General features: G+C 45.6%; 1 protein-coding gene across 1 annotated transcript in view; it reads left to right on the top strand.

Moving 5' to 3' along the window:
• Positions 1–13,474, top strand: part of Smoc2 (SPARC related modular calcium binding 2) — a 123,011-nt gene extending 109,537 nt beyond the window's left edge. The window contains exons 10-13 of the mRNA XM_021186294.2: positions 6,340–6,442; positions 8,123–8,397; positions 10,283–10,323; positions 12,196–13,474. Coding sequence (XP_021041953.1) covers positions 6,340–6,442; positions 8,123–8,397; positions 10,283–10,323; positions 12,196–12,213 — 437 coding nt within the window. The 3' untranslated portion in view covers positions 12,214–13,474. The remainder of the gene's footprint in view (positions 1–6,339; positions 6,443–8,122; positions 8,398–10,282; positions 10,324–12,195) is intronic.
• The last annotated feature ends 590 nt before the right edge of the window (positions 13,475–14,064 follow it).

Below are 14,064 nucleotides of genomic sequence, written 5' to 3'. Positions count from 1 at the left end.
AGCAAGGGTGTCGTCATGTCAAACACTAGCAGATACACGTTGATTGATAAACTTGTGGCAGCCTGTGAAAGTGTTTCATTTTATTGCTGTAGCTTTGGGGGTGCAAGGGAGGTAGAAGGAGGCAAGAAACTGCCTGAGGGTTAATATGGAGGGAGCAACATCAAGACAGAGCTGCAGTGAGTGGGGAGGAGGGCTGAGGATGAATAGGTCTGGGGTTTCCAAGCTAGTAGTTAGGAGCCTTGCTGTGTCCTTTGGAACTAATGTGAAAGGCAAGAGGAAAATGATGGGGGCTTTGCCTGGAGGTTGGTCAAGATACTAAGACAGAAGCAGATGCTTATGCTGAAGGCTCACAGCACTTCCCAGGAAGGTGAGACCACCCACATCCCTTACACTTAGCCTTTTATTAGTCACCCAGAATCTTCCTGGTGTGTGCCACACACCTGCTACCATCTCAGCAGTGCAAAAAGGGGGAAATTGGTGTTGCACTATGTCTTATAGTGTTCATTATCAAAATATACATCAATGCACATGCTGGAACTAACTTAAACTGGGACCTGTCTTCAGAATGTAGGTGTTCTGGTAAATTCCCTGCCAACGTTTGACTATACGAGGCTGACATAAGTGTGCCAAGGCTAACTGGCTCAGGAGTCACTTTCTCTTCTCTATGGGCCTTCATTTCTGTTTCGAAGTTAAACATGAAGACACCGTGAGCTATGGAGATTTCAGAACTACCTGTTCTGTGTTTGGACTCCTGAAGATCCTTAGGAGCCTAAAGAGGCCAACTGGACTGACTGAGCATTCAATTAAGATGTATAGAGATGTTACCCACCCAGGTGTTTATGTCTTTAGACATCTCAGACTGTGTATGTGGTCAGAGCTTGTTCTTGCTGGACGCAATCCTGTGCACTTTCATTCATTCCTAGTTGCCTGGTCTCTGACTCTGTGCCCATGCACGACATGATTATTCTGCCTTGACTCCATGGCCTCTGGATTACTGGAGTTGATTCCTGGAGTGCTGTTATCAATCAACTGTTTTTAAAACATTGACAGTTCAGTTCTAGAAAGCTCTTACCTGATAATTCTCTGCGAAGTTTCTATACAACAACCTTAGCTCAGGAAGACACCAAGCAGCAGCATATGTTTATTCTCTTGCATGACAGAGTGAGACCAGACCAGCCTGTAGTGGGGGCCAGGCACCAGAACTGTCACTGACTCCTGGAAGAGACTTACAGTGCCACATTACAAGGTGAAATGTGTCCGGAGATGCTCACTCTGCCCCAGGAGGCCTGTGACCTTAGGTTTTGTAAGAAGGACACAGACTGGAACCTAGAGAAGTCCCATGAGTCCTATGAAGTGACACCAATCTTTACTCAAGACCACTCTCTCAGTATCTCTTCAGCAGCACTTCCCTTTAAAGCACCTTGAGGGCTGGGGGTCATGGCTGTCATCAAGGCCCTTGACAAATGTCACCGATGCTCTTGGGAAACTCAGAGAGATTCCAGGCACCAGCAGGGCTGGTTTGAGGATAAATGCCTAGGCAGCTCCATATTTCAGACATGTCCCTGAGATTCCTAGTGTATATCCTTCTGATGCCCAACCTATGGAGATTTAAGCCAAGACAAAGGCTTCCTGGGATGTTTGTTATGAGAAGTCCCATGGCCTTATATCCATAGCTTCTTTAAAAGATTAGGCCAGTGGGAGCCATTGACTGGCCATGTGCCCACCATGGCTTGCTTTCCCCCATCATCTTAGCTCTCTCCTGGGCCTTGGCTCCTAAACAAGAGCTGATTTCCACCAATGTATGAGTGTGAGCTCCTTAACATGCATCCCGGAGCCCAGGAACTATGCTTTAAAAGACAGGAAATACACTGAACAATAATGAGATCCGAGCATAAATATTTCAAGTATAGAAATATAGAAAATAGAAAAATAGAGTTAACACAAGAATGGGTTTGGTTTTCTTTTGAAATCTTACACTTGAAAAGTTTAGTGAGATTTTTCTCTAGCACGTCCTGATCCTAAACCCTCTGTGGGGTCCAGCCTGGAGGAAGGATTAGGGGATTGGCTTTTCACACCTATGTAACAAGTTGCAGGCAGCTAAACCCAAGCAGCTGAGCAAACTTTCCTAACTCTTGGTTGCCTGGGTCTAAGTTTTGATTCTTTTCATAGTTGTAAATTTAAATGTTAAAGAAGGTATGAACTGCGCATAAGGAAAGAGAGCAGGGGGTTGGTGGGGGAATAGGTCCTGTGTCCCGGAGCACATCACCCAGCATGTGTCTGTGACTAGTCAAGGAGGAGACGATAGCTACTTGGAACAGCCACCTTCTAGGAATATCTGTGATATCATGTTTTAGTAGAGGCCTTGTGACCATGGATCATTACTAGTTGTTTTAAGTCCCAGACCTTTCAGCCAAACCCATTTCCCAGCTCCCCATACTCTGTGTGGTGGATGGAGTCTTCTTTGTACACAGACAGGATGGGCTTGGCCCACAGCAGCCTCTCGTCTGCTCACAAGGCTGCCCACCTTCCCTTCCTCACTCCCCCCTCAGCAAGGAGACTGAAGTCATCTGAAGAGTGCTTTCCACTCTGACCACATACACACTAGGATGATTGTCCAGGAAGGGTGAATCTGGTCCTTCATCCCCACTACTGTGGTCTTAAGAGCAGTGAGGAAAACTCAGAGGCCTTGATCTTGCTCAGGCACAGACAGGGTCAGTACACTGACCCCCTCTAACCCATCCTGGTTGTAGTTTTGAAGACCATTCACTTTTAGATTTCCACTAAGCTGGTCTAAGATTCATGCCTCTATCGCGTTCTGTCTTTCTGTGTCTCTGAGTTTGAATGGATTCACCATTTTTTCAACACTGTGGATTGTCTAGAGCTATCGTGGTGGAGAGAACCTGTGTGTTGAAGTGGGTTCAAACATCAGGTGTAACACTTTGTGCCATGAGCTGGAAGCTGTGGTCCAGCCTCTGCTAACGTCATGCTACCCCAGACTCCTGAGTCCCTTGAAATGCTTGTTCCAGAATGCTCAAGGAAACTCTAAACTTGGAGAAAACAGTACTCTGGTTATTCCTCACTGAGAAGTTGCTGCAGACAGAGGGTTATTTGGCTGTATGTCAGGTTCAATGCTATAATTCAAAATAGACTTTTTAAACTAAGAAAGTACCCACAAATCTAAAACCTGTCATCAACCAGATACTTCAGACTCAGGAGTTCACGGACATTGACCAGCTCAAGGCCTGGGTTTGTATCCTAGTGGCCTTCCCTAATCTCACAGTATTTCATTAGCATGGAGGCTAACATCTCTTTGTGCCTGACCAGCATGGCTATAAGACCCAGGTTAGGACCACCCAGCCTCTTCTCTTGATCATCTGCTCTCTGCCTCTATTGGCTCTGCATGGGGTTTCCTTGTGGTAGCCAGACATGCCGTGTAGGTTACTGGGAGAAAGTTTACATTCATTGTGATGATCCACAGAGGAGATTTGCCCTGCAATCAGGAGGCCCGTCGTGAACATGAATAAATGCATACTGAAAAAAAGATAAATCATAAGCATAAGCAAAAGTACTGAAATCAGTAGTTTTTAAATAAAAGACTCTTGTTTTTAAAAATAGGGGTGTTTCATAGAAAGTACAGAACACATTTCTTTTGAAAGATTAAAAGAAAAAAAAACAAATCTTTTAAGGTATAGAAAATGAACTTCTGGAGAAGCAACTGCTGGGCCAAGGACTTCTGAGCCCAGTAATGCATTTACTGGAAGAACATCCTCCTAGCAGAACTATTCCTAAATAAACTGACTGTCCCGTTAGATCAAGATCCGCATGCTTGATCCTGACACTTACCCTGGAATGTCACTCTTCTTGGAAACGTTCCATCAGGCCCCAAGACAGGCAGCTTGATTAAGAAGAGAACTTGGAAGCATGGAGCATGACCCATGAGTCTTGTGTTTCCTGCCAGCCTGTGGTCCTGACAGAGATGTAATGTCTCGGGGGAAACCAAAGGCTCTCTGCTCCTGAGATGGATAGGCAGGTTAGTAGTGTGGGTGTGGGAACTGGTATCTGCAGAATGAATTGACTTCTGTCTATAACACCAGACCACTGTGAGGCCACGTGAAGTCACTGTCCCTTCACCTCAAGCCAGGTCAGTTCTCTTGGATATGCACTTTATCAGAGTGCATATTCCTGGTGACGCACTTTGTACACACATAGTCCAGCTACCTTTCATATATGGAAAGCCATCACCTTCAAGGGCAATGGGTGCTCTTAGCTCTCTCTTCTGAGCGTGTCAGTCTCATATCTGTTTGTCTTGGACTTTGGGAATGTTCTTATGCCCCAGTCCATGTATCACAAAGGCAGTATGGCTCTAGGCTCTGTAGTGGAGGCAAAAGGCTCTCAGATTCTCACAGCGAGCAAATCAGCTCAAGGTACTTGGTGGCCAATCAACACAAACCTGGCAGGTACAGCCTGTAGATAACTCTGGCTCTTTGTCTGGGTCTCTTTCTTACATCTCCACTATTACCTCTGACCATCCATGTAGTTAAGACATTCCCTTCATTCTCCTAACCCAGACCGCCATGAGCAGCTTCCTGGGTTGCTGCTCCAACCAGTCCAACCACTTCTTCATTCTGCCCTCTCTGGATGTGATGCACAGTTCTTTTTCCATTTGTTGATGTCTCTAAAACTATAACAAACATAGATGTCAGAGTCTAAAATAAATGGCTTATCAGTTACCTCCTGTAAAACAAAATAAGGATTTCATACCTGGCATCCATCCCAAGGACCTTGCTTGAGTTCGAGTGTGACCAGATCCCTGCTTCTTCACAGGTTCTCAGTGGACATTCTCTGAGAAGATGTGAACAATGGCTACCTTCACCATATTCCCCTTTGAGTCTCTTAAGGCTGACAAGCGCTGGGGAGTTCATGTGTGCACCTCAGGGTTTTGCAAAGGCCTACCATGCTTTCCCAGTATGCCTCCTCCTTCAGAGGTATCATGGGCCAGATGAGCATATAGGCAGTTAGGAAGCCCCTTCCAATGGGCCTGCAGCTTGATTTCCCATCCTTGTCTTCACACCATCAATGCCTGTGTCATCTCCAGTTGTCCAGCAAAGATGGTTTCCAGAAGTTTTTGGAGAGCCAGCAACCACTTGAAGCAATCTCAGGCTTCTGTTTCCCTTCTGGAGAATGCCTCAGGGATTCAGGACAGTTTCTCAGAGCCCTTCCTTCACTCAGTGGGTATGGCTTGTTCTGTAGATTGTGATCCATCCTTTTAATTGAGCACAGAAGAGATACACAGTCTTTCTTGTCTCAAGTTCCAAACACTCTATGAAAGGCTAACATCTGTTTTCTGCTAGAATGTTTAATAAGTCAAAACAGACCTCCATAGATCCTTGCCACAGGCAGCTAGTATTTGTTTGAATCATAGTAAACACACACACACACACACACACACACACCAAACAAACAAACAAAAAACAAAACAACAATAACAACAATAAAACAACCCAAGTGTCTAAAGGAAAACTATGAAACCAAAATGTCTTCAACCACACTAGCATGTTAGTCTCTACTGCCCAGCTACCATAACTCAGGATGGAGAGAATATCTCAGACTTGATAGACAGGTACCCCAAGTGGGGGTGAGTGCAGGGGAGGTTGGTAAAAAAGCACTACCATGCCTGTAAAATGCTCTGTGGAAAGTCGAGCTCTGGATACCAGAATTGGTGAATCTCTCTTGGGCTGAGATCCTAAACGGTGAGCTCTGGGGCTCACAAGTATGAACATCCATGATCCTTGATATGTGTTGCACTGATGAATCTGCCCCTAAGGAGGCAACCACAGATCTGCCTGACATTGCTTCTAACTAGACTTGGGATTTCAGGAACTATGTAATGGTGGCTGGCAGCGTCTGGACTCACTACCCTGGGTTAGATTTCCTTGTGAAAATCCCAGTAGGGAGCACTTGGTTACTGCGGATGTTTCCAAGGATCTGAGGCCTCAGGTAACAAAGGGACACCCATACATGCCTGTATTGTGGCTTTAGAGATCAACCAGAGGCTAAAGCTTGAGAATCTTAATCTCATGTCATAATTCAACAAATGTTAGATGCCATGATTGATAGTTGCTGTGAGTCAAGGTCAACACCTATGAATTATAGTGGTACAGTTGGTGAGCATGAGGTACGAATACAGTGCGCCTGCATCCAATCATCTCATTCATATGAAGCAAGTCTAACTTACTAATTTCTGAATACTAAATCTTTTTTCCATTGTACAGAGACTTCTGTTATACCTTGTGAATTCCACTAACAGAGGGGGGAAATGTGCATTTTTTTTTTTTTTAGGTTGTCCTGGTGCCAAAAAGCATGAGTTTCTGACAAGTGTCCTGGATGCGCTCTCCACAGACATGGTTCATGCCGTCTCTGACCCCTCTTCCTCTTCTGGCAGGTATACTGTGTCTTGCTGCAGAGCAATATGCTGGCTTGAAGCCCAGAAGTTTGAAGGAATCTGGAAAGCTAAATTCTTCCTGGCCAGTGGCCATGTGAGATCAGGCAGTTCACTTGAATGTCTAAGAGAGAGAGAGAGAGAGAGAGAGAGAGAGAGAGAGCACCTTAGAGGAGGAGGACCCTGGGAACAGCCTCCCTCTTCATGATCAGGGGCTCCTGGGGCCCAGGGAGGCCTGAGAAGAGGAACACACTTGCTTTGGGTGGATCTATAGGTGGAAACTGAGTCTGAGACTTAGCTACTGGGTTTTGACTTACCTACTTTGGAATTCTGCAACTCAAAAAAAGTTGGCTTTTTGTTGTTGTTGTTTTTTTTAATTTTTTGTTTGTTTACTTGTTTTTGAGACATGGCTTCTGTGTATAGCCCTGTCTGTCCTGGAATTCACTCTGCAGACCAGGCTGGCCTTGAACTCAGGGAGCCACTGCCTCTGCCTCCCGAGTGCTGGGACTTATTTATCGTTGATCCCTGCTCTGCACATGTGAGACTTATCTTCTTATCCAGGTTCAAGTGTACAGCTGGGGCCTTGATCCCACCAACAAGACTCACCCTACAGATGCTCTCCTGTGTACACTGTAGACACAGTGAGACTTGGTTTTTTGTCACGGTAGAACTAACGGTGCCTGTGTGCCCACTTCCTCACAGTACAGGGTGATGGAGCTGTCCAGGTGAACGGCTGTGGCACTTCAGTACTTAAACTCAGCCCTGGGTGATCACAATCTCTCACTCTTATTTCTGAAAGAAACTTTATTTTAATGCTTTTGTTTTTCTAAAAACACTGTTTCCATGTCCTCCTGACAGCGAGCTCCTGGCTGTCTCCTGTATAAAGCCTCCTTAGCAAAAAGCCGCCCTTCATCTTGTGCTTTCTTTGCTAAGGAAGGCATAAGGGGAGAAGGAACACTGAGGGGGAAATGTCACATTTGCATAAGCTAAGGCAAAAGAAGTCACCTAAATTTCAACCTCCCGTCATGTACTTTAGAAGGGACTATCTTGCCTTATGAGTGTCTGACCCACAATAGTGCCTGCGAGCCCAGTCGCCGGGGGCTGTTGGCATCTGCTTGCTGTATTTGCACTCTCACAGAGGAAAGTCCATCTAAACAGTGGAGTCCGCTGAGTCCAAAGTGATGGCATAGGTTCTTCACCTCAGGTGAGAGGTGGACGTCCTTACAGCACAGTGTCAAGGTTTGACTCACAGCCTGACTTATCTGTATCTCAGAATGTACAGCTTTAAAAGAATTCCAAAGAAAATTGTCTAGTTATAACTGAAAAAAATTTTGATCTCACCTCATCTACTTAAGTGTATCTTGCATACACAGTAGACAAATTATCACATTAAGGTAGAGAGCCTGGCACTCTAGATGCCTCTGGTGGATGCTGTTACTTCTTGACCTGAGCCCAGGTCTCAGGTCAGTGACCTTGAACTCAAGGCCTTGGGCAATTGAATAACCACGGTGCACACATTGCTGTGGTGTTCCTTGTTCTGAACACACTGGCTTATATTTGGAGGTGGCCGCATCAGGTAGTGCATTGGGGTAGGCACAGGTGTGAGGGTGGGGAAGGGGGGAGCCAGAGTCAGGGGGCACAGCAGCTTCAGCCTTCTGTCTGACATGCTTGCTCATCCTCTAGGCTGTCAGAGCCAGACCCCAGCCACACCCTGGAGGAGAGGGTTGTGCATTGGTATTTCAAGCTGCTTGATAAGAACTCTAGTGGAGACATTGGCAAGAAGGAGATCAAACCCTTTAAGAGGTTCCTGCGAAAGAAATCCAAGCCCAAAAAGTGTGTGAAGAAGTTTGTGGAGTACTGCGACATGAACAATGACAAGTCCATCACCGTGCAGGAGCTCATGGGCTGCTTGGGTGTCACCAGAGAGGAGGGTAAAGCCAACACCAGGAAGCGCCACAGTAAGCCTTCCTTACGTCAGTACCCTGCACTTTAATCATGTTGGGGCTTTGTGTCGAGGGTTTGCTTCCTGGATTTGACAGGATGCCTTACGGTCGGTATATAGGAGATACACGGTATGCCATTGGTTGTTGTCGACCACGTAGAAGTGACCACGGGTGGTCAGCATCTTGTCACCTGGCCAGGAGAGCAGCAAGTCTCAGGAACATAAGCTGAGTACAGCTCTAATGCCCAACCTGTTCCTGTTCTAATCACAATGGCTATCTGTTCAGACATGACTTCCCTCCTGATTGTAGAACCATTGGCGATAACTGGCCAACACAGTTCATAGGCTCTACTGGAACATTCAGGCCAAGTCAAGGACAGTGAAATTATCACCTCTAGGAGATCAGTTGTCCCAGTGGGTTTAGCTGGCTTAACACTTGGATTCTCTGTGGGGGCTGGCCTAAGTCATCAGATGTAGCAGGAGTAGAGAGGATTCCAGGATAGATAGAGTCTGAGGTTCTCACATTTGATTCTATGATTTGGTGACTGGCTTCATCAACATGTTGGAGAGCATGTGTGGAACATGAGTGCATTTTTCCCTTTGTACCTCTGAGCCATGTTGTTGTGGTCAGGACAGCATTAACAGTAATTGGCTGAAGGGACTTTAGATAGCGATCTTCAAAATAAAAAGCCATCTTCTCATAAATTAGCAAGAATCACTTCTCCAAGACAAAAATCTAGCCTGGACCCTAATTTGGTTATATAATGCTGAATGGTCACCATGACATATACCGGGGGGCAGAGATACAAGGAGGGAGATGTTTTGCCTTCTGGGAAACCACATGGTATAGATCCAGTTAGGATGACTTCAAAAGGGTATCTGGGCTCAACATGTTCCTTTGAGTGGGGTGGCTGTCTGCACAGGACAGAGGGCTGTTGGGAATCATGAACTCAGAAATGGGTTCGGAGGCAGAGCTATTGCAGGTGTTGAGCTGTAAGGAGGGAATGTTCATGGGATGTCATGAGACTACTAAGTAGCTCTGGAATGGAGCTACCCGGTCCTGGAAAGGAATGGGCAGGAGAACAGTTAAGGGAAGTAGAGTCCAGCTTTCCTTGCTGCCTGTTAGAATTCTGATAAGTTGCTATGGTTGGAGGTAGAGTCTGGGATTAGGAGACAGGAACATCTGGGATAGTGGCCTGTGTGTGCTTATGAGCCAGCAGGAAACTGGAAATGGGTATCTAATACTCTCATGTAACTAACAATGAATAGGGAGAAAGGAGGAAGATGAGTCCACTGGGGACCGACAGCAACTGTCCACGGCCAGGAAGGAATGAATGAGGAAATGGAGGTACATGGAGGCCATTACAAAGTAGGAAGGAAGGCTGGAGAAGTGCCCCCCACCCCGATTCTGGGCAAGGAGGGACTTTGTCCAGTTAAGAGGGGCTGAACTCTGAGCAGAGACCAGCGTGAGGTAGGGGCGGGGCACCTGAAGTCAAGTGTCCATGTAGCACAGGAGTGAGTACTTCACTGAGAGCGGAAAGGGGAGAACCCCCCATCTCCAAGCCAAGGACAAACAGCACATGAGTGAAATGAGCCAAAGCTGATGTTAATACTGAAGCAAAATATTTCAAAGAACAGAATGTGTGTGGGTGTGGCTCAGGCTCACTCTGCTTTTTCTTGTGTGGTTGGGATTTGGGCTAAAACAAGGCACTCTCCCAGTGTTGCAGTAGGGCATTTGTGTTGTTAGACAATGTTTCCGTAGTGATTTAAAAGCCCACTCTTCCAAATCTAGCTTCGGGCCTCTCTGGGTACATTGCCATTTGACCCAGTCTGTTGATTGATGCTGTCCAGCCTGTCATTGAGGAGTATTTGACTAGCAATAATGTCTTTTCCCCTCCCAGCCCCCAGAGGAAATGCTGAAAGGACTTCTTCTAATAGACAGGTGAGTATATCTGTGCTGTAGACTTTATTGTACTCCGATCTACTTAAACTTTACAAGAGAAACCGGGGTCTGTTTGTAGGACTAGGCACAGTGGTATCTTCAGGAAAACCAGACAGCTTTGTTAAGGCATTTGGAGCAAAGAAACTTTTTTTTGCCAAATTCTGCCTGTGACCACTGACCAGATAAATCCTGTATTTAAAGATTCTGCCCTGTTTTGTTTTTTTTTTTTTTTAAATTTGAAATTCCAGTTAATTTGTTAATTTAAAGATGGGTTTCCCAATTGTGTGGAAGAAATGGTCAGGGAAGCTGGTGTTTGTTGTTTGTTTCTTTAAAGAGATGGCTGGGACAAGAGACACTCTGCCCCTCAAATAACCCACTCACCTGGAGATCAAAAGAGGCAGGAGTTCATCTCACAAAGAGATTTTCAGTTCCTTACTGGGTTAACAAACATTTGTGTTTCCGAGGCCACATTTCTAGGTGTGCAATTAAAGCGTGCAGTTGTGGACCCCATGTCCCAGCCGCAGCCTAAGTGGGGACACTTTTCCAGGGTTCTTTGCCCAAACCCAGGCAAGCGGAGCTCTCTATTAACTCTGGTATGTTATCTGTTTACTTTGGCTGCACCTGTTTGATGCCAGACGGAGGGTCCCTGTTTATTGTGGGCTTTAAGTAGGGACCTCCTGTGCACACCTTGGAGAGAACTGAAAGCCTTTTCATTAGGGAAGGACATGTGATTCATTTTCCTTTGTTTAGTAAATGTTTATGGTTTTGACTTTTCCAGTCACACTGCAAATCACTTACACTTGCAAAGGGGGCAGGTCTGAGAGCAATTACCCAGCTGCCTCCAAAGGCTTCCCAGGGGCTGTTTGCTTCAGTTAATGGCAACTCTCAGACACACATGTGCCATGCAATCTTAAACACCCCAACTCAAAACCAAGCCTTCCACTTGAGTACTCTTCCCGAAAAAAAGACACAGCAGTGTGGTTTTTCCATCTTTCTTGCAGTACCGCAGTGCACGGAGCGAAACCTTACCATTATTATGCCATGGGGTGATTCAGCGGGCCAGAAATCTGAAAGTTCTTCCTAGGTAGCTTCATAGCTGCTCAGCCAGGATCAGAGCTGTGAGCTCGAGCATTTGGCTCTGGCTCTCAAGAGCAACCACCTTCCCCAGTAGCTCTGGGCATCTTCGGTGATGACTGAGGTCCGTCAGAAGGCCTTATAATTAAGACAAAGCTTTCACCAGCTTAGCATTAGAGGTTATTCACCTCCTCCTGGGGTTATCAGAATGAAGGAAAGACAGCCTAAGATTCCAAGCTTAGTATTTTAGGTATTAGATAAAAAGATTAATCTCCATTTATACAGGTTGATGCACTTGATAAAAAGATGGCTGCTTTTATTTATTTATTTATTTATTTCCTTTTCTAAATGACTGCCCTTGAAAGTCTATTTGGTGAAGGACAGCAAACACAGATGCAAGCTGAATTTCTTCTTAGGTAAAAACAGCAAGACAGAAACATCAAAAGGAAAAAAGTTAAGACTGTTTAGGCTGGGGGCACACGTAACCCAAGCTGAAGTCTGGTGACTGCAAGTTTGGGACTTTTATCTGTGCCACCTTGTAGTTAGTTCACTTACAGTATTTGAAGTCAATGCAATCTTTCTCAGATGATATATTCTGCTGGTGATTTCAAGGGAAGAAAAGACTTCCTAAACAACAGGCCCACTCATTCTTTACTGTAAGGTGCCCTGTCCTTTCCTGTATGGCTTTCCTCATAGCAAGTAGGTTTACTTCCAGGAGCAAGTCTTTGTCTGCATAGGGAAGACACAGACATCTTCCTAAGATTATCTTCATTTTGTTTTTTTGTTTTGTTTCTCCAGCCCAGGAAACAAGGATGAACGGCTGACCACTCAAGACAGTTCCTAGACATGTGGGAATTTTCCCTCACCAAAGAGCAATTAAAAACGAAAAACACATAGTATTTGCACTTTGTACTTTAAATGTAAATTCACTTTGTAGAAATGAGATATTTAAACGGACTGTTGTGATCTGTGAAAAAGGAAGGCTGGCTTCGGGAAATTAATCACATACAATGTATGTGTCCTTGTTTGACCTTCAAGATCTGTGCTGGTGGGGTGGGTTTTAAATGCATTTCAACTTCACTTCCTCGTCCCTCTGTGGAGGGCCTGGTTTATTCCCTTGCCCTTTCCTCTGCCTCCAGTCTCCATTGGCTTGCTCTCTGTGCTCTTGATGCAAGCCAGAGCCTACCATATCCTTAGAAGCTTGCAGTGGTTGCCTGTTTCATAAAGTTTTGCTCTCTAGAGATGTCACTCACACCATGGGTCACACAGGCACTAGCTCAGGCATAGCCTTAATTTCCAGTAGCCCCTGCTTGAGACTATGCTGTCAGGCTCTGTCAGACTCCAGTTTTAGCCTCTGCTTGAGCCAACCCTACTGTTGAATCCCTGTTAAAGGGAGCTGAATGGGCAAGCAGCCAGAGAGTCCTCTTTCAGAGAGCAAATTTAACTCTGGCCTGCCGGCTCCATCTCATTGGCCCAGGAAGGATCCAGTCCACCTGCCTCACTTCTGAGTGTCTGGGCCCTCCTGCTAGGGTCCACTGGAAAGGAAAAATGCCTTCTACAGAGATCATGGACCACATCCTGAGGAAGGTACAGCTAGACTACATCGTTCCAAGAGTGCTGAACAACAGGCAGCTGAGGATGACTTTCATTCTGTGGAGGCATCAGGTTTGAGGGAATTCACCCAAGGCCACTATGGGATGAAGGTTAGGGACTGGATGACCATACTGTGAGAGACTGGACTAGATTGAGTGTATGGCTGGCTGTCACTTTCTGACCTAGGTCAGTCTGTACTCTCTGTTCTCAAGGAACAGTGGCAGATGGGAGGAGAGCTGGGGCAATTCTGGGGTTTATATGGGAAATTGTTCATGGTCCCCAGCCTCTCAATATATGTCTGTAGATGCATTGTGAACGCACACTGCAGAAGGCCTTTGCTCATTTGAACTGTGTAGAGGCAAGAAGTGACCAGCTCATGTCAATGCTGTCTACAAACAAGTATGATCCTAACTGTTTTGGATAATCTTTTATATTTCTGAACTCTGAATTTAATCATTTTATTAGATTAAAATATGCGATTCAACTGTGTTAGCCTTCTTTTCCGCATTTCATAAAAGATTACTGTTTAAAAATTATTTTTTTAGATTCTTCTAGATGTGTGAGAGTCTTGCCTGCCTGTATGTCTGTGCACCTCGTTCATGCTTGGTGCCCATGGAGGTCAGAAGAGAGCATCAGATCTTCTGGAATAGTAGTTATGGACAGTTGTGAGCTGCTAGATGGGTCCTGAGATTGACCGTGGTTCCTCTTCAAGAACAACAAATGCTCTTTACACTGAGTTCTCTCTCCAGTTCTTCATGATTGCTCACTGTAAAATCTGTCCACTAGTGGAAGCCAAAGTTGAGGGTGCTAGCCCAGCAGATTTGGGTCTGATTTTGCCTCTTGGAGGAGTCTGTGTGAAATGGGATATGTTCCTCAACTTTTCTGAACCTTGGGGTCTCTTTTCCAGGACTAGAGTGCTGGTTCATTCCACGACAGCTGGGATGTGTGAGTTAATAGTTGTGAACTCTTCAATCTGCCCTGTGTGATACACTAGACGTTTCTATGCCCTCACTGTGTGACAGACCTCCAGTATGGATTAATGTCACCCGCCCCATGCTTCTCTTGCTGCAGACA

This window comes from Mus caroli, unplaced genomic scaffold (assembly GCF_978045245.1).
Source record: "Mus caroli unplaced genomic scaffold, Mus_caroli_1 scaffold_18, whole genome shotgun sequence".
NCBI classification, from domain to species: Eukaryota; Metazoa; Chordata; class Mammalia; order Rodentia; family Muridae; genus Mus; species Mus caroli.
This window is presented reverse-complemented; position numbering and strand designations above follow the sequence as displayed.